Source organism: Micropterus salmoides, unplaced genomic scaffold (assembly GCF_014851395.1).
Source record: "Micropterus salmoides isolate LMB-PRFRI ecotype aquatic unplaced genomic scaffold, ASM1485139v1 Ms_hic_scaffold_20, whole genome shotgun sequence".
NCBI classification, from domain to species: Eukaryota; Metazoa; Chordata; class Actinopteri; order Centrarchiformes; family Centrarchidae; genus Micropterus; species Micropterus salmoides.
This window is the reverse complement of record NW_024041151.1, coordinates 15,470,330-15,497,975: the sequence shown is the minus strand read 5'-3', so window position 1 is coordinate 15,497,975 and position 27,646 is coordinate 15,470,330. Positions and strand designations below refer to the sequence as shown.

Below are 27,646 nucleotides of genomic sequence, written 5' to 3'. Positions count from 1 at the left end.
CAAAGAGACACAAATCCAACAATGTTGTTCACTCTTTCTGCCTTGCTTTCTTTCTTTCTTTTGTCTTCATATCTCATTTCTAATACCCAAAATAACTCTTTCATTGGATGTGTCACACAAAGTAGCTGCAGTACTGCCCTAGTTTTTACTGTTGATATTTTATGTCTAGTATGATATTGGCTCACAGTCCAATATTTCCAAAAGCCTAAAATCTCTTCTGATCTATCTGATTCTTTACTAGCCCTTGTCATTCTTTAACCCAGTTGCACATAACATTTTGCAAAACACGGTTGTGTCTCTCTCCTACCTCTTTAGCGGAGCGCCCTCAGTGGCTGTATCTGTCTTCACTTCCTCTAATTTACCAGCAGGGAGATCAGGGGGTCTGAAGTCAGTCTTATCAGTCCTGGGAGTCCTGAAGCCTCTCCACCAACCTGCCTCATTCTCCCTCTGCCTCAGCAAGGCTGCATACACAGCTGTCTCGCTGGTAATCATCCCCAGCCCTGAAGCCCCATCCGGACAGACGGGCATATCCACAGGCCCATCCAGGACCTCCGGGTCCTGCACTCGAGGGTGTGGGCTGAGTGTAGGCGGAAGTGGAGACATTGGCAAATGCAGAAGTGACTCCGAGGCTTTTCTGCCATTGGAAAGGGGTTTGGGATACTTGCAGCTTGGCAGAGCTGCCAGAGGCTCCAACGGTGGCTCTAGTGCCACAAGACCCCCAAGCTGGGGCCCTCCTGGTGAGTCCTGTTCCAGAGGGGCCTCCTGTGTGACAGACAGACGGTGGTGGAAGGGGATCGTGGCTGGCCTCTTGGACTGTTTGTCAGCCTTTTCTGTCTTGTCACTGGTCTTGTGTTTGGGCAGAGAGGGGGGGTACAATGACTGGGCAGAGGACTGAGTGGGATTGGCATTAGTCTGGGGGTTGGCAGTGGATGTGGTGGTCAGATTCAGCTTCTGCTGCTTCAACCTGCAACAAAGTCAAGTAGGTTAAAAAAGAAACCAAAAACTAATGAAAATAATTATTAAGAATCTGTTTTAAGGTCATTATTAGAAAGAGTTTGCTTTAATGCTACAATAGTGAGAGTTTTCAAGTTGAGCCAAATCTCCCTTTTTTTCTTTCTTTTTGAGAGATTCAAAAACCACCAGGTCCCTTTCATTGTTCTCATCTCAAGTCAGCCAGCAAAACCCATTGAGACAGCTCTAATGTCTTGTTTGTCTTCTTGGTTAGCTACACAACATGGCCGAGCAGAACAGAGACAGAAATTTGGTTGTATTTAATTTCAGATTGTGATCACTTGAGCAGCATGCTCATACAGGTTGTAGGACATTGAAATTGCATTAATTACAGCATCTTACTATGACGGACATTAATTTTTTTTTTTTGTTTGTTTGTTTGTGTGTTTGTTAGACTGCATGTTGACTTAAGCATTGGATCATCTTTTGCAAAAGGCTTTAAATATAATATGTCTTAAACATAAACACAACAGATACTATACATAAAAGTATATTGCTGATATCGAAAAGCTTGGGTTGCAGCACTGTGGTACCTGGAGCAGCTGCAGGACGCTCTCGTTCCCAGATCATTGAAGTCCCATGTGGTTACTCCATTTGGCACTTCCTTCTTAGGCGTCACGTCAGCTGGCTGATTCGGTCTACAGGGAACAAACAGATCGATGAGGGCACCATCTCAACTGCACCAACGCACTTCAGTAATAATCACGGTACCCAGAGGAAACAAACTCAGCAATGGTTTAACTTACACGTACTGAGGCTGGTTGAGATAGCACTCCCTCCAGGCTTGATGGACTACTTGACAGGTTAGCTTCTTCCCAGAATGCTTTGGGCTGATGCTGGTGACCCCCATGTTGCTGTCTGGTGTGGGGACACTGGAGACGGAGGTCACAAAGCCACTGTCTGCTGAAAAGATGAAGGGTGGAATGGATGTCATAATGCAGGACTGACCACAGGATTTTAAAGAACAATTAGATTAGGTTTAATTTAGCCTCCATCCCCCATCTCCTCCCAACACCAAGCACCATCTTTATTATTTAATCTTCATCTGTTTATGGGTACCTAAATTATTGGTGCTTACAGAGTAAAAGAAAAAGATTTAAGCTGATGTAATTCTTAACACTAAATTAGTCTAATTGTGTAAATGCTGAAATGCATTAACTGCCTGCAGCTACATTGTTTGTTTGATTTATTCTTCATATTAATGTAGCTAATATACGGTATTTTGTTATTTTTTTATTTGCTTTCCGTTTATGTCAGATGACATTAGACTGCTGGTGATATTTAAGAGAGTGATATTTAAGAGAGTGAACTAAGAAAGAATACTGAGGAACACTTTTACTGAGGAATAAACCTGACTCATCACAATGTCTTTCTTGGCAGACTTTGTGTGTTCAGTGGTATGTTTAAATGAATGCAGTTCAGTTTGTGTAATGTTTCAACATGTATATGCATCATGTTGTGTGTAATGTCCTGTAGGTTAGTGTGTCTGCGTGTGTATTTTTCACCTGAGCAGGGCTGCTGCGGCGATGTTGGCGGCGTGAGCGGCACGCTGCAGTGGTTTGGCTCCCTGTTGAGACCTTGAGCTGCAGGAACAGGTGGAGGCTGCTCCACTGGTATGTCCCCTTGGGCAATCAGCACTAAAGCAGCTGGGTAGGTCATCCTTACTCCACCTAAGAAGACAAAAAAAGGGCATTATTAACTGTCAGGAAACAAAAGAAGGGGCTGCTTCCCATTTTTAACTGCAAGATTTATTGAAACTGTGAAAAATGTGTAGGAGTCACAAAGAAAAGGGTATATGTACAAGAAATTTATGACAACTACCCACAAGTAGAGAAGCTACTGTATATATATTATGCACTTGCTCCTCATCCATTAATGTAATCGCGCACTTTGTCACTCACTGCTCCTATAAAACATATAGTCTTAAATCCCTTCACACTCACTTCTTCATTATCATTTCAGGCAATAAAGACTAGACAGACTTTCCTTTTTAGAGTTTTGTTTATAATCAGGCCAAACCAACGCTGTGGGATCAGACTGATTAGACAAAGCTATTAGAATAACTCCCTGGGGCTTTTACCTCGACTTCCCTGTCTTTCATTTGTGTCGTTCCTGCTTGCTCCTCCCTTTTAGTAATTTCCCCACTTCCACTCAGAGATGTGCTAAAAGACTGTGAGGATCGAGGGGTGGCTGTGGCTCAGGAGGTAGACAGGTTGCCCACTAATCAATTCAATATCCGGCTACTCCAGGGTTCATGTCGAAGTGTCCTTGGGCAAGATTTGGGCAACCCCGAATTGCCCCCGAAGGCTCCATTGGTGTATGAGGTGTGTGTGAATGTTAGTTTCTGTTAGGCTCAGTGTGTGAATGGGTGAACAGTGCTGTGAGTGGTCGGAAGACTAGAAAGGCACTATACAAATACAGAGCATTTACATTTACATCGTTTTAGCCAAAGTACACTTCAATAGCATTCTGGTCAACTAATACCTCAGTTTAAATTGCCTGGGAGTCTACATGGAGACCAAGGGTAATCAATGTGATATTACTCCCTCACTGTTTGCTTTAGGAAAATATTAACTGGTTTAATATTATACACATTAATATTAGGAGCATGGTACCATAAATAGATTTACTTAGAGCATGGTTTGCCTTGCACTAACCAAAAATCATCACAATGTCAAACATGATTGTGTAGCAAAATTGCAGACACTGACCTCAAACAACCAATTTATATGCCATAGAGCTTATAGATGCACTACAGGCGGTGGTGTGGCCACATTTGTTTAATCAAATTTGTCATCTGAGTGACTTACACCTCATGTAGATCCAAAACAAGTTGAAAGCCTATTTGTTCAAGTAATTCATGCATGAAAATAAATATGTATATGGAGGTGGGCGTGGTTTGCTTTGCATTTGGCTCGAGTAGGGAGAGGCAGGGGGAGTTGGCTCAGGTGAGCAGAGCCAGGGAGTTTCTCACAATCTTAAAAGCTGGTGTTTTTTCTGACTGTTTCAATGACCGTTCACTAATTTACTGTGTGTGGAAGATGAAAATACCCAAGTGGAAAGCGTCATTTTGACCTGAAAATAGGATGTTTTGGGGAATTGGGTGAGAAGTTGTGGATTTGTGTTTAGAGTTTTGAGAAAAAGAGGCATAATTTCAAGAACTGTGTTTAAGTAATCGAGAAAAACTGTAAATCCAACAAACATGTTGACTTATCCCATACCTACGATGACATCCACTGCCACGTGACAGTTGCGATCATAGGCCTGGCTTGCTTCTGCTTTTTCCTTTTCTCCACCTCCCTCTTTGTGCTGAAGTACCATGGGGTAGAAGTAGCTCCACTCCTCCATCAGCTTCCGGGCCGCTGGGTCACTCATCTTGTAGGCCTGACCAGTCAGAGTGCCGCTCAGGCCGTATGGACTCAGGATCACTGCGGACGAATAAAACAGATATCGCATTTCATTATACTGCACAGCAAAGTTACACACTGAGGAGGTAAATGGTAAACACAATGAGTTTGCAGAAGGTTCCCTCAACTTTGCTCCTTAATAACCTCATTTCATTTCATCATATGATTGGCAGTATTTCTGTTTAAGCCAACAATGAGTATACAATAAGAAGAGTATCTAATCTTCATAAAATCAGGAACATGACTAATTATTTGCAGTGGTGAACTGTAACTATGTACATGTAAGAGGTACTCATACATAAATATTTCCTTTCATGCTATTTTATATTCTACTCCAATACAATTTAGAAGGAAAGACTGTGGTTGATAAAAATCCGGAAAACATTTCTTTATTTTAAAAAAAAAGCTCCATTGTGACTAACTACAAGAGTAAAATTCTGCTTGTAATCGAGTATTTATTTAATGTAATGTTACTTATACTTAAGTAACGGATATGAATACGTCCTGACTAGTCCATAGCACATTGTACAGTACATGTTTATCAGTACTGTAACTTCATGGCAGTGCATGCTTACTGAACATAATTTTTGTTTTGTTCTGTGTACATGAGCCATAGATGAAAACAATGGGCTTGTGGAATTACCTTGTACTGGTGTGATGGAGGCCTGTGCGAGGCGAATGTGGTGTTCTGTGATGTGGTATGCAGGCTGGTGCTGGGCGATCTCCACACTCGTGCACACGTTGCTCTCCCCGTGGAGGAAGAAGGAGAAGGAGCATGATAGGTGTTCACTGGGGACAGAGGACAGTAAAAGTTTAGCGAATGAGATATGGCAGAAACAGTACAGGTGTGTGGTGGTTAATATCTTGTGTGTGTGTGTGTGTGTGTGTGTGTGTGTGTGTGTGTGTGTGTGTGTGTGTGTGTGTGTGTATACCGTGAGCTGATCATTGAAATATATGATCACCTGCTGTAACAGCTCTCTTTGTCCAATTTAATTAAACGTACATTTACCTTCACAAATGTTAACATAATTAGATTGAGATTTAAATTGAATCTAAATTACATTCAATGGTGTTAAACTCGAGATTAAATAAACCCATAAATCACGTCCTTTGAAAAACAAATGTACTACATGAATATACCGGTCTCTGACAGATGATGAGTGCTTTTCTCCAAACAGCAATTTACAGAACATGCTCAGAAAGTGTCTTTATAAAAGCCTTGCTAAGCTCTACCTACATTGATCATCTTCAACGTTTCCCACATGGGCTCCTTATTGCAGGTATAAATCCTCATTTGCTTATGACTGATTGTGGTGACTACATGTTTACATAAGCAGCGCTCTCTTTATTACACAGCCCAGGCATAGTTCATCATGCATTGCTCTTTTTTTAATCACAGAGGAGTAATTGTTGAGGCCTTATTGCAATCTATATACCAGTGGGTGGGCTGGACACCATTAACAACCAAGACGGCTTCACTGATGTATATTTTTAATCTATAAAGCTCCTTCTACCTTGGTTTATATATTTCAGACTGACAATAAAGTCAGCAGGTACTGTAATCTTCCTGTGATTACCCTGCTGCCTATGCAATATGTCCTTTGCCCTGAGGGAGCTGGACCTCCATTTGAGCTGTAATGGATCATCAAATTCAATAAAATAGCCAGTTCCACAGTCACTAGTGGGCAGAGCTAAACATGGTCTTGAGGGAGAACAAATATCTTGTGGCATTGACCGTGACAGCCTCCAGATGGCGCTAAATGCACCCGAGGAGAGAAGAGACCAAATTTCCCTGCCTCATAAACATTTCCTGATGCTCCGGGAGAAAAACATACCCTCAGAACAGGTGGTTAGGACAAAGATCTGCACAATTACAGGAGGAAGAGCAGAGCTAAAGCCCATACATATGCACGCACAAGCCTGCGACAAACAAGCACACAAGCAGACTTTTCCCAGATTCAGATTTTATTTACTCTAGACAACACCTCGGGGTATGGAGTACAAACATAAAACAAAACAGCAGTACAAACAGTAAACAAGCAGAATAGATCTATGTTCTCTCATTTAAAGAGAGCCAGAACATTACTCAAAAATTTTCCTTGGTTTATCTGTCTGCAATAATAATAAACATTTAAACAATAGACGGATGGCTTATGGACTATTTTGGCAGGTGCTTCTTTCTATTTGCAACAATGCCTGTGTTTTTATATTCAAACAAAACATGATACTCATCCCCCAGGCAGTTGTCATTATATAAATTACAAAACCTATTATTCATTTCCTGACTTTCCTTCATATCTTTTGTTATTTCAGGAATTCTGTCATTAGAATCTCGAAAAATACAAATAGCCTGGGCATATCTTGTGTTGCTCTCTCACACACTTTGGTGGATGTGTCACAGTGGGGAGTTGAACCCAGGTCTCCCACACCAAAGGCATGCATCTGCAACACACACACACACACACACACACACACTTCTACAACACAAGATGCTGTCAATGTTGCTGCACTCCAACCTTGTCCTCAGTGCATCATTACACCATATGAAGAGCTATATATAGCTGCATGGGGAAGCTAAGGAAAACAGCTGCAAGTCAAGAGTACCAGTGCAGCTAAACTGCCAGGCACATATGCAAAAACAGTCACAATGCCACATGTTCCGATTATCTTCTGTGTTTGCATTGATTCTTTATAAAGTAATTTACCTCTATGGATAGACACAAATAAGAATGCTTGAGACAAATAAGTTAGTATGTCTTGCTATATTTTTCATACTAACAGACTAATTGGTTGATTGACTGATATATTGTATGTATTTCACTATGTTACACATTCTGTTCACAGTCCTGCACAGATTAAATAAGGCTGTGAAATGAAGCATCCATTAGAATGTATTCCCCTCTTGTGTTGATAATGCTTTTTATATTGTTATTGTGCATTTTTATGAGATGTGAGTGCACTGATCAGGGCCGATGTGTGCACAAAAACACGACTCCCTTAAGACCGCTCATAAAACCGCAGCTCCGGCCAAAGAGCAGGGAATCACTGCTGGTAATCATCTCTTCTCTCTTTGTGTCGTCGCCTCTCTATCTCTGTCTTATAATCAGACAGCGGTCTGGCAGAATTAGCGGATGGACACTTTTGATATTTCAGCGAGAATTCACTGCGTGCTGATAAAGAATTGTTCACCTTGGTCCTCTCAATTAATTCAACTGGTATATAAATGTTATTACAAAGCAAAGCCAAAAAAGGCTACCAATGAAAATGATTTAAGTCATTTAATATTGCCTCTATACTCAGAGGGAAAGTTCAGTTGGGTAAACAATGGATAAACAATACACACAGTCAGTCTAAACAATAACTAATGTGCAACAATTATGACTAAAGATCATAGCTGCAATAAAGTGCAATTAAATGTGAAAAGCAGAATTACAAAAACTCTAGGCTGACGCAGCTGAGAGATTGATGCTCCCTGTCCTTTTACAAAGGGCATTTTTTTGCACAGTAAGCGAGTGTGTGTGGACACACTGGGCTCCTTGCATCCTCAGGGGCATTTGTGCAGTCGGCAAGCGCGCGTGTGTGTGTTTGCGTGTGTGTGTGTGTGTGTGTGAGAACAGTGGACAGAGATGTGAGGCAGCTGTGTGTGCTGGGCTGTATGAGTACAGGTATTAATAAATGAAGAGGAGTGATGGCTGAGACTCGCCTCAGGGCTGACAGTACTGGAGAGAGATAGAGAGGAGTCGAAAAGAAGGAGGGGAGGGGGGGCTGGTTGAAAAAAAGAAGAAGAGTGAGAGGAGGAAGAAAGGAGGAAGAGCAGAAGAGTCGAAATAAAGACAGCAATAGAAGACGATAGAGACAGAGTGAGCACTAGAGGTAGACAAATTAAGGAAATGCATGAATAAGACTGAGACAGAAAGGGAAAATAGAAGGATAGAGAGGAAAATGGGGGGCAAGGAAAAAGATACAGTAAAAAAATGAAGAGTGAGAGCAAAACGAGTGCGAGAGAAAGGAGGAGGTGAATAATTCAGTGCCACGCACTGCAATTGCTGCACACATATCGATGAGATCAGAGTTTTAATGGGTGGCTACTGAGCACAATTTTATGGTGAAATCAATCAGTGAATACAGAGCGTGTGTGTGTGTGTGTGTGTGTGTATGTCTATTTCATTTGGCTTCATATATACAGTATGTGTCTTATATGACAGCATCATTCAGTTCAATTTAGCTGTGTGCATCATGTATATACTGTATGCATGTGTACACTGAATACGCACATGTAGAAGGACACACAAATGCAGAACCATCAACCGGCAGTCATCATAACAACATGTGATGGATGTTTGAATGCCACTGGCAAAAAGGGTAAAGCGACGGTGTTGGGTTCACGTGACAACATGTGTCTTTTCACCCCATCACAACAATACCAGCCAGCAGGGGTGCTGGTTAACAACCACGTGCAAGACACACAAAGCTTCTACTTCCACTGTTAGAGGCATGTAAAGCCCACGATGTGATAACTGTATTAGATATCATTAACTACAGTCATATGCACTAAGCAGGCATGATAATATTTTCTAAGATTCTCTCAAATCTGGGGGATTAATCTCCTTAATCTGTACCTTAAATTCAAGTCTGCCACCACAGCAGCACTATTATGAGTTTTCTTCATCAGTCTCGCTGACTAACTCTTACTACAGATCTGAACAAATCTCTTAGAAACACAAGGGTTTAGACAGTGCTCTGGTATATACGGACCGATTTAGCGGATGTTTACCCTCTTGTATACTCTTGTGAGCAGCATGTATACATATGCTGTAGAAGTCTTTCCACTGCATCAAATCCTACCAAACCTGCACAATACACCCAGGGTTCTGAAGGTGTGTGCATATGTTCCTGCACGCACACATGACACACCAGTATTAACACAAGCATAAGGGGGATGTAGTCAGCTTGATGTATTATTCATTGGCCACAAGTGGGTAGCTTTAGCCAGTGTTGCTATCACAATGTTTGCGCTCAAACATGCTCCAACGATGTATATGGATTCATAATGAAAAGGTGCCATGCTCAGGGACACACTCATTGCCCTTTTTCTAGGAGCACAAGAAGTGCAGAAATAATGTCTATTGCAACTGAAAATTAAAATTAGATGTATTGTTAGTCCTGAAAGATAGCAGATAATAACTGTGAATACTTTGTCAGTGGGTTACTCCCACACAACTGCTGCCATGTGGGAAAGTATGAGTTGCTAACCTCAGTAAGAACATCAGTGTGAGGTACCACAGGCTTTTACCCTCATATCTGTGGTCATTAAAAAACAGTAAAGGGATCTGTTGGTAGGCTGTTGCTGTGATGTATCACCGTCCTCTCTATTGATCTGTGTTTTTTTTCCCTCTACCTCCTCTCGCACTCTCATTGGTTTTACCTGGTAATATTAAAAATCTGGGAGAATAGCTCATTAAGTGTTCTTTTCTTTCTGTCTCTAGGGAGGCCCACGTTTCAAAGGAGAAAATACAAATATTTCAGTAATCCAAATATTTAAGAAGGGTATTTATGAATGAAGGGGTGGCACTTTTATATTAAAAGCACAAAAAATACTTTTTAATAACACAAACATGACACAGAATCAGATATGGTCTCATTCCCCAGTGGTGCATTAATATTTTTAGGGCCCACAGTGCATGTAGTCAATCAATGAGCCACTGCATAGACCAAAGCTGCTGTTTTTAAATACAGTAGATTTTCCAGTGACTTCTCTATAAAAGCCTATTTACAGCTGATAGACTGAAGCACGCACAATTATAGTAATTGTCAAATTCATCACTGACTACAAAAGTGGTCAAATTTAGCCATTTCCATCTGTCTGCCAGTCAGTCCACAAGTTTCCATCTATCAATCAGTCACTCATGGAGGCATTTTCCTTGTCAGTCATCTTTGTAACTAGTCAAATAAACAGCTTGGCCCTAAGTCAACCAGTGAGAAAATCCTCAGACCACACACTACATCTGGGATCTTGCAAAATCCACCCATCAATTATTTTAAATATCATGGTCAATAATTATTTTAATTATGAAAATTTAAAATAACAACAAACTTTTAACTATCATCAGATCCCTAAAAAAGTATTTATTTCAGTCTTTTTTTAATCTTTTTATATCCACCAAACTATCAATTATGCATTAGAATCCTGTTGCGCACAACATAACACATTGTTATGAATGAAGATAAAGAACAAAGGCTAAAAACATCTGACTTTCTTTCTCTCACTTATTGTAACTGGGACTTCAAATTTTTTAAGCCCCTGAAAGCACTGAAGGAAAGATTTAACCACACCAATATGAGCAAAAGTAGGTCAGTTGGCAAATTTATTTATTATATATCTGTCATTTTTATGATTATGATTGAACTGAATGTTTTTTCACATTCGACTTTGCAGTTTGTGCTTCATTCCTCCTCTGTTACACGTATCCTTTTACCATGATATTTGAATAATCCAAACAAAGAAAAATAAACAATCTTGCCATGAGTAAATGTATAGGGCAGGTCTAAAAGAAGATGCACGCCCAGTACTTTGAGTGTTGATAAAATGTGGAGGATAGAGGAACAAGGGTTAGAGAAAAGACGAAATGTTTTTGGTTTTTTTTGGGGGGGGGGGGTATTTCTGGAGCTTGTATGACCTTGTGATGTGGCCTAACACCAAATGTTTGTTGCCAAGGAGAGAGCAAATATCTCAATGTCACTTGTCCCTGAAGGGAGAGGAGGGGAGGAGAGGAGAGGAGGAGACTACAATATATATTTTTAAAAAGCTGTTCTATCCCTTCAGGTAAGGATTTATTTTCTTTTTAAGTAGTTTAAACAGTCAGTGCAACTTGTTTATGTTTCATGGTCAACTAGCAGAGGATGGCTCTGTTACACTGTAAAAGATCATAAAATAATTATTTATGTATGAGTATTTAGCCATTACAGCGAATGCAAGCACCTAGATTAACAAATACACTGGGTACTGTACTCAGCGTGCATAGAATTGACTGAACTAATGAGAGAGACAGCCTCTAATACATCCATTCAGCCATCTATAGTAATGATTAATTTACGACCCCCCACCTTCTCTGATCCCCACCTCCCCACCACACACACTGAGCCTCATCACTGCTCTTCCTCTCTCTCTCTCTCTCTCTCTCTCCCTCTCACTCTTTCTCTGTATCCCTGTAACACTCTTTCTCTCTCTTTCCCCTCAGCGTCTGATGCAATCCGTTACCAATCCAGAGTGCTTTCCTCCCATTCAGACACAAAGAGAGCAGGAGTGTTGTGCTGAGAGAGGAGTGGGGGAGGAGGGTGGTTTTGCATGTGTCCTGGATGTGCCAATCCTCGCCGTGCCCCGGGGACACATACGAGATAAACACCAGATAAGCCTGACAAAGGCAGCAGCACCAAGGCACAGGAGTTGGCACGGGTAAAGAGGCATAGCATGGATATTAGCACTGAAGCGCCCCCTGTCGGGGATAAAATGGCACAGTGTGGGAGTAAGGAAGAGACAAAGGAGCTGGTTACAGCTGAGGCAGGAGGTCAGTGAATGCCTAACTGAGCAATGTTCCCTCATGGCATGAAAACAGTGATGGCAAGGGATCTGCAGGGGTTCTTATGGCTCACACGGTCAAGTGTGTGGCAACACTGCTATTCTGGGAACAAGGGGTGGTGTGTGTGGGCATTTAGGACAGTGCATGTTTGCATGTGTGCTGGAAGGAAGCAGTGGAGACAACAGCCGCAGAGTGCAGGCATGACAAAGTACAGTATGACTAGTTCAGACAGCTACATAAGATTTGTATTTGTTTCTGTCTACGTGTTCAAGAATGTTCTGCTTTCTCTCTCTCAGTCTGTCCTTCCAGGATGTTTAATAATTCACAGACAGAACAAGTAAGGATTAGCTCAGCATGCGGCGTCCCAGCTGACAACGTATTCTTTCAAAATTAAAAGGAATTACATGATGTGCAAAAGAGACACACACGTAAATCTCTGCACTCACTCAAACACTGAGCTTAATTTCAGAGCGTCTAACTCAACATATGTTTGTATGCATACAGTATGAAGGACCCACTGTCCTCACACCTTCCTACCTCCCACACAAAAGTTATCTTAGCTGATATTCTGAGTGACGTTTCTCTGCTTCTCTCCCGTTTGGAAGATCTTGTATTGTTGGTTGTATTTGGTCGGGATATATATTTTTCCATTTTCTCTTATCTTTTCTCTTCAAAGCAAAGTATTAGCCTTTTCAAAGAGATAATTAATGAGCAACTTTCACTTGTCCTACAGGATAATGCATCCAAATGTCACTATGGTAATTAGAGTCTGGGGTCACCTTGTACAGCCAGCGAAGGTGTGAGATATAATGTGAGAAGTTTGGTGTACATGCAGAGTATAAAGTGTAGTGTTTAAAGGGCACAAACGTCATAACCATGTATACGCTCACATTTACAAAAGCTAGGGCTACCACGAGCCACCAGAACAGCTTTAATGCTCTATGTGAAAGATTCACCAACACCTTTATTTCAAAAGATGCCGCCTTATTTTTTCTTCTGATGATGGTGCAGAAGAGCACCATGCTACACTTCATTTAAAAATCTCCCATATTGAAACTTGGTTTGGGATCTGATGGCTGTGAAAACTTCAGATTCACATCCAGTATTATTCAAAACACTATACGAACGCAACACAAGTGACACACACATTTTCACACACACACTTTCTTGAGGTGCTGCTCTGAACAGCCAAAACTGAGTTTGCTACAGCATATCACAGCAGACTGCACTTGTGTCAGCAACTTTCTACAGCGAGAGTTTCCTGTGCGTCTCTTAATTTGCACCACATTTCAATGACAATGAAATTTACAGTTCTCCACTTCAAACACCACAAAGTAAATGTAAACAGACGGATGGTTTTTGTGTTTGCTGGATCAAAGCAAACCAACAAATTTCTAGAATGAGCCATTTGGAGTGGTTACCTAGGAGTTATTTACTTGAATACTTAGCATTTGAGCATGGTTATGTTAGGGAGAAATGTTGCATCCTCACCAGCATGAGGAGCTGTAGTGGGCAGAGCTGTGAGAGGGAACTATAATGGCTGAAGCAACAAGTTGAGCTACTGTCATCACACCCAGTCTGTCTTCCACATTGCCCACACAGTTACGCAGCATGAAATTGACACACACACACACACACACACACACACACACGCATTCACCCCTCCTAACCCAGAGAGCGAGAGAGAGAGAGTGAGCTGCGAGAGCTTGACTCAGCTCGGCTCTCACCTCTCACCACCGTCCTGGTTTTTAATAGTCTCACACCACGAGCCAGCCGCTGGAACATCTAGGAGCAGAGACTCGACAAATACTGAATCACATGAAAGCCATTCACACTGCCTAGCTGTGTCACACTTTGACGCGCACGCACACACATTGTCACACACACACACACACGTATTTTTCACAGCCTAACATACACCAAACCACATGGGCACAGTACAATATCTCAATGAGCCGTGTGTGTGTGTGTGTGTTCGAAGTTGTACTTACCTGTTGCCCAAAGACTTTTCTTCCAGTTCATGTGGTTTGAAAAACCACTTCCCGATCCTCACAAATCCTTTATCCATCAAACATCTGCAGCAGTAAAGAGAAAGAAGAAGAAAGAGAAGCCACAGGAGGAGAGAAAGAAAGGTATTCATTAGACAAGGAAAAAGAGAGTGAGGAAATAGCTAAATAGCTCTGTCTTCTGTCTCATTATGTACAAGACAATGATCCATTAAGAGAAGTTTTGATTTAATTCAATGATGTTGTACAAGATTTCATTACATTGCAAACTTATTCTCAATGACAGCTTCAATAATATCAATTTCTTTATATCACTTTAATGTATTTTTATATTTAGTTGACCTTGCATAAGTTAAATCGCTTTAATCTGGAGCAAAAACAAGCCACAAGACCTGCATAACAGAATACTGACTTTAAGTTGGCTGCATTGTCTATTTGAATTGTTTTATAAAGAGTGTTTCAGCTATCTGAGTGAAGGCTGACATATGGCGTGAAGTGCACAGGAAAAGGAAAGGTACTTCTTTCTAATCTACTTCCCTCAAAGTGGTGTGCACTTTTGACACACAGCTTTCCAAAACCCTTTACTGATCACATCAAACCGTTCAGTCATCATGCTCCCTATTTGGCTATCCCACCATCTGCGCACTTCTTCACCTCATTTCAGCCTGCTTTCACATACAAAACTCAGCACTCTCAGAACTTTGACTGGTCTCTGTGAGCAGATGCCAGTGAATTCCCCACTGGATTCTCTGACCCGGGTCAAGGAATTACAAAATTATTTTATGGACTCCTCTCGACCCGCCAGGCTGAGCTATCCAAAGCTTTCAGCCTCCAAGCTCTACCATCTTTGGTGCATTCTCATCAACATGTTTTCTTATCTGACCACTGCTGCTCATTGCACATGAACTCACTCTCAATCTTGATCACTTTACATGAACAAATAAACTGTATAATGTGGATTGATCATACCCAAAAGACTTGATAAGGTAAGTATTGGCCCAGATACCAATTCAGCGTATCAGATCAGTGCATCCCTAAGGCAAGGATTATACTTTCCGTGTCAGCAATTACGTGAGGGTCCACGTGCCAGAAAAATTGGCATCAAAGGGGATACATGTAGGGTCCTCCCATTTTTTTGTGACTAGCGCTTCCAGGGCAACAACCGATCTACTGCGCATGTGTGGAACGTGTCCGCCAAGCTGACCGCTGAAAGTAGTATAAACAGAAGTAGTCCGTGTCCGCAGCTGTCCGCGTCCGCTCCCGAGTATGTTAAGCGTGATCACTTCATTGGACTGCTTATACAGAATATACCGTAAGGGAGTTAACAGCATTATATCAATGGAGGAACTATTGTGATTAAATGCAAAAGCTAATGATGAAAAGCCTCCAGGTGCAGTTCCTTCAACAGCTACTAAATGCTGGCTCAAAATATACTCCTGATAATACTGAAGCCAATATGATACAACTGTTCATTATAAACCCAATATTTTTTAGGCTCTCAAACACCAAATTTGCTTCTTCTACTGCATGTTGCAAGTCAGAAAATTTGAAAAATGTGTACCCTCATCTATCAAACGAATACTGATTTTTAAACCTCTATTCATTCATTTTCTTTTGGCCACATTGGAAAATCACAACAAGCTGTGAACAAAACATTTTCAACCACCATATAAAGCACAAACTGTTTACGCATCCAGCAGACATAGAGCAACATTTGCATCCATTTCTGCATGCGTCAGGAAATGAAACTGATGAGGGCATTGACAGTGAACCAAAACAGTGAAGTTGTAGGCCATAAAACCAAAAAAGGCGCTGACCGAAACTGAAGTACTCTGTAGAGCGGAGGGGAAGTGCACACACAGGTAGGTGATACTTATCAGTGAGCTTGCCACTATGAGCAACTCCATTCCCTTTACAAATCATCTGACCCTTTGATAATATAAAAGTATTGACAGCAGCTTTAAAAAGAAAGAGGTTGAAGTGTTTGTGCCTTGCTCGTCGCACCTCAGCTCCCTCTTGGCACCACTTTGTTACCCACACAGCACTTTTCTAGCCACAGTAACTTTCAAAAATTGCATTAAGCGGTGAACCCAAAGTCCAGTCTATCAACACACACTTTTATCTAATTGTATCATATAGTGTGGCACTGTGAAATGTACTGACAAGGTATATAGTTCAGGGTCATTTGGCTAATGTTTCATTTTGCTAAATGTTATTTATATATATATATATATATGCACGTTAATGCTGACAGCCCTAATATATATATATATATATATTTATTAGGTCTGTCAGCATTAACGTGTTATTCGCGATGAGATTAAGGACTGATAACGTGTTAATCACGTTAATCGCGTGTGTCAAATATTCTTATTTTACACAGTCACTGGTGCTGTTACCAAAGAATCTGGCACGGATGGAGGGATCCATGTAGGCCCAAAATGACGTCAAACCCATGACACCCCGTCGCACATGAGAGATGTAACCGTATTGCTTGGATTATAAACTCTCAGTGAATCTAAAACAACTATTCCGCCATCAGTGACACTTTTGTAGGTGAGCTTTGTATGTGGGCTGACTAAACAGTGACGATCCAAGTCAGACAGTGCAGCTATGCAGCTACCAGAATTACGGTGTTTCTGCTATTGCTCTACGTCATGCGCAGTAGACACTGGTGCCAACAGGAAGCAGCCCTGTAGAAGTATTTTATTGGTCCAAAACTGGCTTCACTGCTCTCCATTCAAACCAGCGGGGTGGCTTCGTCCAGTAATATACTGTCTATGAGATGAACAACAACACAGTCCCAGACGGCTGCGTGAAATGGAATTAAAATATCATCAAAGCACTTCAAGCTTAAGCTAACGTTACCATCAACGAGGGAAGCATACAGCTAGTAAAGCTAATCAGTTTGATACTACGTTGTGGGGGACAATTGTTGCACGCAAACATAGCCTGTATGAAACGGAGAAAGCAGTCAAACTGAAACTCCTACTTAAAGCAAGTGCTGTCTCATTGGTTTTAACTGAATTCAAAAATAATGTAGCAATGGAGTATTTTGTTTGTTATGCACATTATAATAATGTGTGTACATTTTGTACATGTACTTTTGCTGTAGAATTTTTGTAAGCAAGCTTAAGGAAGACTATATTTCATTTACATTGATTGTTTTAGCTCAGTCTCGTTGCAATTATCAAATAAATCTTAAAGTCAAGTTCAAAAAATAACTTTCTTAGCATTAATTTGATTTCCAATCAAGATACACTTGCAAGAATTGTTATCATTAATACAGACTTAAAACAGTTAAGATATATAATAATAATAATAATAATAATGTGATAAAACATGCATTTAATTGCAATTAACTATTGAAATTCAGCGATTAAGAAAAAATGTATCTGGAGCTCTCATGCCCATTACAACCCTAAATTAGTCTGTCATACAAATTCAGCAACGTCCCACAAAATCTTCAGTTTGTACAGAAAGTTTTACTAATTGTAATTCTTGTAATTATAAACATTTATCTTTCGCGAGGGGTATTTTTTCTATGCTTGTTTTATTGAAATATTCATAACTGTCGTATCTGTAATTGTTTGATTAAGACTTGGTTAATTCAGATTTAATTCTGAATAATGATAATAATAACAGTCAGTGATAGAGGTCAATTTCACCTGTACTATGTGAAAGAGAACGTGGAAGTGATCCCTCCTGTGTTGAAATAGTGAGTTATAAAAGGAGTTAGCTTCAAGGTAATAGGAAGGTTAATTCAGCCTGCCCCCTATGATGATCACTGATGCTTAACTTAATAGAGAGCAAATATGTGCTGCTTCATTTAACAGATGGCTCTGACTCAGAAAGGACAGCTCTGGGTACTTGAGCAAGTGATTCAGCACTCAGATTATAATTTCATTAAGGAGAAGCTGCTGGAACAAAACTAAAACTGTCCATCAATACAACATTAAGTTCCTTTGTTTGGTGATATATGTAAATAATTCAAAATTTATACAGGTCATTTCAATAACAGATGATGTTAAATGTTAAAGATGTATGTTTACAATGACTTACAAAAAAATAAATGTGCTAAATACATCAGATTTTTTATTCTTAATATTAGTATGTGGGTGCATTTTATCTGGAGTCTGTCTTGTCCAGTAAAAAAAAGAGATCAACTTTAGTTATCTATCAAGAAAACTCTCTTCCCAAACACAACGCTCATGCTCTCTAAGTGCACCAAAAAATACACCCAACTTTCAGCTATTGTAATATTATTAAATTAACAAATAAATTTTTCTATGAATTTTAAAAAATACCTTACTTTAACTCCCTTTTTAGCATTTATAGGCACAATACAAACACAATAACGATATATAAACATTTAATAAATCTTTTATAATGAAGATGAAGCTGAAGCAAGTTTTAAATGTTTAAAAATGTGTAGTATTTGTCAACAATTATAACTATGTACATAAAATGTTTTATATATTATTACAGTTGTGTACACTAATTCATAATCTGTTTATACATCAGCCTCCAATTATTTTGACAAGTTTTTGACAATTTAATAAACACCATTTATTATATGTTTAAATATGCTGCTCATAAATGCTAACTGGGGTAAAGTAAAGCGTAAAACTTAAACTGAAAACAAAGAAAATTAATTGTTTATTTTATTTTCACTTTGTGTTTTTCTGTGCAAAAGCTCATAACATTTATATTATTGCAAATGATATACTTCATAAATTGCGTGTTACATTTAACATGGTTTCAAATTCTATGTATAACATTCAGCAGCCCTCACTGTGCAGCTAATGAAGTGCTTCTGGGTAATGCCGATGGTTTTACCTCTCCAGCAGGTTGTGTATGGCCTTGAACAGGAGGGTCCTGCATTCGTAGGACAGCCCGCCGCACTCCCAAAGCCCCTCCTCAGCCACTGAAAGAAAATGAGAAAATTTTCATCAAATTAGCAATATTTTATTTTCTTAGTAATAAAAAACAGCAATATTACAGATATTTTCTGTGACAGCAAAACATCTGCACACACCAGCTTGTGGATAATAAACACAACATTATTTTAACTACATGCATTTATAGCTCACTCTGTCAAAACATGCTGCATGTGCTGTTGAGAAAACCTGCACATCATATCAGAAATTACACTGAAGATGAAATTGTGTGTGTGTGCGCACAGAAGGTGCTTGGCTGTACAGCTGTCAGGTTGGCTGCAGCGACAGCCCAGTCAAACCCCATGCAGTTGTCAACCCCAGTTAGCTGGAGAGTGAGAGTGTGCCTGTGTCTGTGCAGGCTGACACACATGCTTGTGTGCTCAGGTTTGTACATGCACACAGAGTTTAACGCAACCCATATTTTTTCTCCAGTAAAAATTTAAGAGGCCGAAGACAAAGGTGGTCAAATCAGTTATACTTTGGCCGAGCCTCTGACATGTTAGCAGCCAGTCCACACGTGTCAAATGCAACCCTTTAGCACCAACCCCCGTTGCAGTCCTCCCAAAAAGAACACATGCACAAAGATGCACGCGAACAGGAGCCAGTTAACAGTGCTTCTCTTTGTTCTTTGCCATATACCTGCAGGGCTCCTGGCTTGTGGGTGGATGTTGTGTTTGCTTATAGGGTGGTGGCAAACAAACCAAGCATCACAGAAATACATAAGAAAAGAGGAATGAGAGACAGAGGCAGATCGCCTGGGGGATGGGTGGCATAAACCCCGGTTTTGTCTTTCCTCCTCTTTTTCCTCTTCTATCTCTCCCCCTGATTTTTTTCCCCCTTTCTCCTTCTCTGTTGCTTTGTTGATATTTCCCTCCTGATTTCTTCTTCTTCTTCATACCAGAGTGAATGAAATTTCCTTACTCGCCAGAATTATCCCGTAACCATGGAAACGCTGGCAGTGAGAACATAGCGCCCTGGCATTCAATTTCAACACTGGTCCCTCCCGCCCCTCACCCTCCTCCTTCTCCTCCTTCCTCTGTTCTATTGCTTCGAACACCCCTCCACTACCTCACCCCTTCCTTGTCTCCCCCCACCCCCACCCCTCATTTACTCCTGCTTCAGGGCTCAGACAGGAAGCTCACTCTAGCCAGCTCCTCTACAGAGGAAAGAGATAGAGCGAGCACCACGAGCAGAATGCCAAGTCTCCAGCAAATCCTGCTCATTAGTCTCACTGTCTCTATATCTCCCTCTCTCCCCCTCTCTTAAAAATCCGCCAACTTTTTTTCTTCCCCCACTCTGCCAATCCTACATAACCCATCTTCATTTACTCTCGTCATGACCAGCTCCACTGCATCCTCTTGACCCCTATTACTCCAAAACGGTGTCACCGACTCCTCAACCTCGCATCCTCCCAACACTCCCACCCAAAAGTCGACAAAACTGAACCGCACACCCCAGAGAAATGGACTTAAAGGAAACTTTTCCACATTTGCTGCCCCAACTCCTGCATGTGCTTTTTGGAGCTCTTAAAAGAGCAGGTACATTGTGTTTTGCAAATCTCAAAAGTGGTAGCAACACAAACTTAGATTCTTGGAAAACACGCAATCCATATTAGACGCTCCTGTTTATATTGTAGCTGTCAGAGCCAGCTACAATATAAGCCAGCTACAATATAAGAGCCAGCTCACTGCACCATGTCAACTCAAGGTGTGACAAATCACTCTTGCAACCAAACAAGGTCAGGCATCCACAGAAGCGTGCATACACAATCCCACACCAACACTGTAAATATAGAAAACGGAGTGTGAAATAAAACAGTGATCTCATTAATGCAGTTATATCCCATAACGACGTGTGAGGCGTACACTTGGAGGAAACAACATGAAACTGTCATTTCACCAACAGTCAATCAGTAACCACCATGTTTTGAGTTTTTACTGCCTGTTAATCAGAGGAAGAACACAGATGGGCCAAGAGAGAAGCGCGCTGCAGACACTAAATGTACAGCTAAGTGCAATAGGGCTTTAAAGCATCATGATTCATCATTCACCGCAGCCTGAGCTACAGGGAACTACATCATGCCTGAAAGATCTTAAAGGAGCTGGATGCAATCAACCTCAATTAGATTAAACTGAAAGCTCATCAATTATTTTTGTTTTTTACTGATTTTAACTGATAAATAGCCAGCTTCTTTTAAAGAAGCAGATCTGTTTTAAAAAAGGATTTTCACTCAGAGCCAAAAGTGATGTTTGTTTCCAAAAACAGAAGGTAAAGAAAAAAGGCTCCTGTAAAGTAAGCAAAAATATTTATTTTTAACAGTTAAGCAACAGTCTGTGCTGCAAATGTTTTCACAATTTCACCCTGATTTTTGTATTATTGATTTTAAATCCAAATTTCACCAGAATAAACACTACTAAATTTACTGAATTTTTCAAATTATGAACCCTTATTTAACTGGTAAAATTTATAATATGCACCAATTTGATGTTTTTATTGTGTGGAGAGATCCTAAAAGAAAGTGCCTGGGGGTTAATGTGTCAAAATATATTTGTTGTAGTTTATTCCAAATGTACAGATATGCATGATCACAGCATGCACATACACAAGATTCGCCTCAGAACTATGAACATATCAGGGTGAAAAGAACATCAGGCCCCAAAATTGTCAGAACCATTATGAACGTGCGTGTTGCATCTTCATGCATGCACTGTGTGCAAGAACTGGTTCCCAAAGTGCCTTAGTGCCACATGCAAGCTCTGGGCCTGGCTTTGCATGTGTGTACAGTGAGGTAACGTCTTCACAAATGTGTGTTTATTTCACACAACCTTCCTTCCCCCATCCCCGTGCCTCGATGCACTTAACTGCCGCGCCACCCCAAACACAAACAAGCAGTGATGGAACTGGGTCGCCACTACCACTCTCTATATTTCCACCTCTCTCTCTCTCTCTCTCTCTGTCATCCACTGTATCTAACCCTGTCTTTCCATCTCTATCTGTTCGTTCCGCTCTCTTTTCCCAGTGTGTTCAACACCCTCTCTCTCATTTTTTACATCCATCTTTTAACTCTCTTCCCTCTACCTGTCTTTCACATCCCCCAACTGTGTTGGTCTCACACCACTAGAGGGAGTGACCACTCACCACTACAATACTGTGCTTACAAACACAAAGATGGTATTGATCTGAGAGGGAAAGAAGGCAGGAGTTGAGGTCTCGCACACGATGACCCCTCTGCACACGTTTCCTTCCTCCCCTCTCTCTCTCTCTCTCTCTCTCTCTCTCTCTCTCTCTCTCTCTCTCTCATTCACTCATTTGTCCTGGATCAATAGCACCAGCAGTCTTGGAGTCCAGTGGTGTCTCTGCAGTGTGCAGGCTATGTGCTATCACTGGGAAATGTGTGTGTATGTAACATTGTGTGAATGTGTGTGTGATCTCACACAAACCCCACTGCCACTTTACTAATTAGCTGCCCTGCTGCATGTCTGAGCAGAGGCTGGTCTCTGTTTGCTGCGCGTGTGTGTGTGTGTGTGTGTGTGTGTGTGTGTGTGTGTGTGTGTGTGTGTGTGTGTGGTGCCTGTGGTGCTTGTGCATGGCAACATGCCTTTGTATGTTTATGTGCTTTTACAAATAAAAGAGAAAGAGAGATTACAAGGATGCACAGATGGACAGAAAGGGAAACAAAGAGAAAGATGAACACAAAGGGAAATAGGGATAAGGATGACAATAATAAAAATAATAATAATATTGATATGTCTTCCAAGTGGATATATTCACAAATGAGTTGACTAAACTTTGATAAGATATTACAGGAGACAAATGGAGCACCTAAGCTTTGTGAAGTGGGCAATATAAGCAAAAAGAAATATTGTATTCATATTGAATTCATATTTGTTCATGCGAGGTCTTTTCAGTGGCTTGCTAATTCAAAAATCCTCTATGCAGGCACTTGAGCATGCTCGTGTATGAACACTCAACAAAGACAAACATACACAACCAGGTTTATAATGTGATGTAAGTTGCTGTGACAGAAGTTGTACACACACGTCTGTAAATGTATTAGTGTATGTATTAGTGTCCTGTAAAGCAGGGGTTCACTCCCTCCACTCTCATTACTTGATAATTCAGATTTTTAGCATCTCTTGACTCAGTTGCATTCTTCACATAAAGGGGAAATTCCCACAAAGGACAAGTATTTGTGTGAGATAAGCAAAACAGCAAACTTCTAACAGGGCCAATTTCCCATTTAACTCACATGGACATCAGACGGAGAAAAAAAATGGTAGTGTGCAGGGAGACACAAGAAGCCCAGAGGGGAACAGGTATTGCCTTTACCTATATAGTAATAGCAGTTCACTGTCTTTGTGCTGGCTGTTAATATTGTAATAATATGCTGCATTACTCTGGAACTGAGCCTGAGTTAATGCAGCTTGGCCAGCTGAGTTCCACAGCCCCCTCCCTCCACAAAACAGAAAATGGATATATCCTAAATGTATTCGTGTAAAGAAAGGGAATAAAAACACATTGACAGTACGGCCCATCTTCCAGAGGATGTTAGGAGAACGTTTATAAGGAACTTATTATTCAGGAACTTCAATTCTACTTGACAAATCTGCTTCCAATTTGGGTTCTTTGGCCGTTCTAGTTTGAGGTGTGACAGGCAAACATTAGCATGTTGAATCTTTACAGTTCCTGCAGATCACAAACTTCTAGGTTCATCAGTTCCTGAAATTTTGTGTCAAAATGGCCTCATTTTTGTCCAGATGAAACTTTCATGAAAACTCAGGGAGGAAGATATTGTAAGAGAGTTCCTTTCATTCACAATTTTGACTAGTCATTTGTTTTGTCAATGTGCATTCTGCACACTACTATGCTGCTGCTGCTCTGATGTGTCTGAATCTCTTCAGATTGTTCCAGCAGGAAGAACTGAGAGGTTCGAATTTTACACTTTCTCGCTTTACTCAACCAACACCAGCATCTACTCTGTGGTGATCTCCTATCTTCAGAGATACCAGTCTTTTTCTGTTGCCATCCTAATACAAATTCTACTTATAAAACTCCTAAAATCAAACTGGATTGTTATCAAGTATTAATAAAGTCTTAAGACACATATTTCCAGTGTTACAGGGCTCCAAACTGCAACCATTTTTGTGTTTTGTTTTGTTATTAAAAATCATCATCGTCTGTAAAACACCAGGGGGGAGCAAGAATTGGTGTTTGAGTGTGGCCTTTCCCTTGTGTCAATTGTTTACAACTTCAATAAGAGGATGAAGTGGAACTATCCTTCTGGTCAACAAAAAAAAACTATGAGAGTGAATTGCAGGACAATGATAATCTAGTCTCTTAGTCAAGGTTTTGTTACAACTCTGGACTAACGCAACATTGACTATTGAATTTAAAATGAATTAACTGACTGGGCTAATTACCTGGCAGCAAAACCAAAGCTATATTTTATTATTTACTACATGTTAAATTTTCTACAATTTCTTATTTATGTTAATGTTAATATTCACTTATCTTAATATTCTACAGAAAATATTCTATTCAATAAATATTGTTTGTTTATACCTCATTCTGTTCTATATAGCAGAATTTAGCTTAGGGCCCCACGGAGTTGCATGTCGGTTTAAGCAGTGCTCCTAAATTTTGTGCCGGTGCTCCTAAAATTCTGAGTAGGCAGCACCAGTGCTGATAGAGGAAAAAGTTATTCTGGAGCCCTGTGTTATGACAAAATGTGCTCCACTAAGCTGTGATGTAGACAGATCATTATCAGAACAGTTGTCACTGTGTCTACTAATGGGCCATTCAGTTAATAGACTGAAATGCGGAAAAACTCCTTAAAGCATCACCTTCTAAAACCCATGCTGATACAACTGAACATTCTTGGTTTGAGGGCAAAACAGGGAGAGCACCCTAACCTATATTCAGTTATATCATACCATTGTTAAGTAATAAATGGATTAATCTCAACTTCCATTGTTGATTAAATCCAAACTGTAATAGCTATGCTTATTATCTTTGGGGTGAAGCAAGGCCATATTGCTTAATAATTTCTACCATAACTGAATATGAATACTTTAGCATCTGTCTTGAAAAATAACATTGTTTGCCATCAGATATACATTTCCATGGATCTTATTACAGTCTCCAGCCATTAGCCACAGTAATTCTTTTTAAACGATTACAAGATCAAACTGGCTTTTACGTATAGCTATCCCATTTGTTCAACAATTCCTTTTTAGCATCAATTTGAAATAGTATGACCGTCTTATGTAACAGTAGTGTGTTTTGAGCAGTAACAACATCTTTTCTTAAGCCCATTCTTTCTGGATGTAGATGTGTAAATCAGTGAAATCAGCAGCTGTGGAGGTAAAAAGTTAACCTGCAAACCAGTTTGTTTTAATGCTAAATGTTTGAGACCCACAGCACTATAGGCCAAGCGGGTCTCTTATTATTGTTTTGTTTGTTTTCATGACCAAGTGGTAGCATAAGGACATGTGCCTTTTATCCAGTGGTATGTAAATCCTGTGTATTTGTACAACCCTGCACTACACAGTTTAAACTGTACATACTAATGTGTATTCTTGTAGTACTCAACCATGTCTGTGTTCAGAGTCTCCACTTCCTCACTGTGTGCTTTACACTGGGGTGAATATGTTCTCATTAAAGATAGTACATAATATGCTTGTTGGAACATAATGCATAAAACGTAATAGGCTCTGAGATGGAAGGTTACAATTACGGGATTCAATTTTACAATGTAAAATCTCATTTTGCACCAAACCAAAAACAAGGACATCATTTTCTTTACCTCATTTCTGTCTGCTCAACACCCTGCATCCTCCACCCTGTCCACGTGACAGTCACCTACACAATCTCACGCTCTAGTGATACCATTTCCTAAATTTTTCAATGACACCTGTCAACTAAACACAAAAGAGTCATACACACCGGCAGGAAACCCTGTGGACTTTTGAATCAAACAGATTACACATTTTTACAACCTTTAAACTGGTGGCACAATGACTCACATTACCTTTATTTCAGCCTGGACACCAGTTAGATTTACAACTTCTGGTTTAAGCCCTGACTGTTGGCAGTCTGCTTTTCAAATCCACTAAGTCATCCTCATCAGATTCAATACAGATGGAATAACAAAACCCATGGCCAACCATACTCACATACAAATATATATCACTCAACAATGTCATCAAACGCGTTTACATAAACACACTCTCAAGAGTACATATATGTAATTGCAAACAAGTTCAATGCACACATGGCAGGCACTGAGACCCAGAAAGCCAAGATAGATGGACAAAACGAGGGGCAGCAGTGACAGCGAGGAGGAGGAGGAGGAGGAGGAGGCACTAACAGAGTGAAGGGATGAGGGGAAAGTCTGGAATCAATTAGGTGACTGAGCTGGAGTTGCTTGCATAGTTGTGGGAGTGAGTCAGGCAGAGAGGCAAGAGAAGGGACCAGGGTGTGAGTATTGTGCCATGAGTGTTTGTATTCACAGAAGCAAAAGCACACAAAAGCAGCTACAATTTATGCCTGCTCATTAAGTATTTGGTGACATAGCTAATTGTCCATGTGAGTATTCTATAAATGTTGTTGGTCGTCTCTTTACACCAATAGCACCACTTGGACCACAGGAGTCAAGTTGTAGCCAGAAAAGCCCCGCCTCTCCTGAGCTGAGGTCAAAGCGGAGGGTAAGAACTGGTGGCTGGCAGCAACCCAGGGCATGTCAACGCAGCAGCTCTCAATATTCCCTTACACAACTTCCTCTCGTTACTTCTTTGCACACTGAATTCACAGTGCTTTGTTTTCTCTCACTGGCTCAGACGATGTGGGGATTTGACTCGAACTTTAAAAAAAAAGGTTAAAGCACAAACAGGAACTTTGTGAGTACGTGTTGTAGAGAAACTGGCTTACGTCTCGCTGTGCATGCAGCTGAGGTTTGCAGAACAAATCTGATTTTGCAGACGTAACAATCTGCACAGAATATATCATGTCACAGCTTTATGTAACACAGACTGTGGTTTATTCACATACTATTATTGCTACACAGCATGTCACACGGCTGCCAGTGATGACCTGGTGTGAATACGAGGCGCCTAAAGCACCTCAGCTGCTGGCATGCATAAGGTACACTGATGGGAAGAGGGAGAGGCCAGAGAGAAGTAAGTAAGGTGAAAACATAAATTGTGAGTGTTATTGTATGTGTGTCGGCTTGTGTAAAATAGCAAGATTAACAGGAGATTGAAAAGAGAGTATACACAAAGAAAGCAGAAAGACAGAGGTATATGATGACTAGGTGTAATTCTCTGAGGAGTCAGCTTCTCCATGTGTAAACAGCGATCTATTTCACAGACAAGGCTGCACATTTTACACACTCAAAAGGAGGGCAATCATCATGGGCAGGAAATAAAGAGGAAAATAAATAATTGAAAACAACAAAGAAGAATCACTAAATGAATAGGTCTGCGCCACCGTGTTAACACTAGAAAACAGCTGCTGGTTACAGCTCGAAAGTTCTCATCAAGCCAACAAGACAGGCTATACACACACACACACACACATATATATATACACACACACACACATATATATATATATACACACACACACATGCATGCATATATATATATCTATATCTATATAATATATATCATATATCTATATATATCTATATATATACACACATACAT

At 40.4% G+C, this 27,646-nt stretch overlaps 1 protein-coding gene across 6 annotated transcripts in view; it reads right to left on the bottom strand.

Annotated features, from left to right (window-relative positions):
• LOC119914256 (mediator of RNA polymerase II transcription subunit 13-like) overlaps positions 1–27,646 on the bottom strand; it is an 84,155-nt gene that overhangs the window by 12,155 nt on the left and 44,354 nt on the right. For 4 of the 6 annotated variants that reach the window (XM_038733432.1, XM_038733434.1, XM_038733435.1 and 1 more), the window contains exons 3-10: positions 18,841–18,928; positions 13,987–14,070; positions 5,062–5,207; positions 4,233–4,439; positions 2,517–2,681; positions 1,758–1,914; positions 1,545–1,649; positions 308–964 (exon numbers count right to left, since the gene is read on the bottom strand). In XM_038733432.1, the coding sequence (XP_038589360.1) occupies positions 308–964; positions 1,545–1,649; positions 1,758–1,914; positions 2,517–2,681; positions 4,233–4,439; positions 5,062–5,207; positions 13,987–14,070; positions 18,841–18,928 (1,609 nt within the window). The remainder of the gene's footprint in view (positions 1–307; positions 965–1,544; positions 1,650–1,757; positions 1,915–2,516; positions 2,682–4,232; positions 4,440–5,061; positions 5,208–13,986; positions 14,071–18,840; positions 18,929–27,646) is intronic. The other 2 variants (XM_038733433.1, XM_038733431.1) reach the window with 2 other exon arrangements.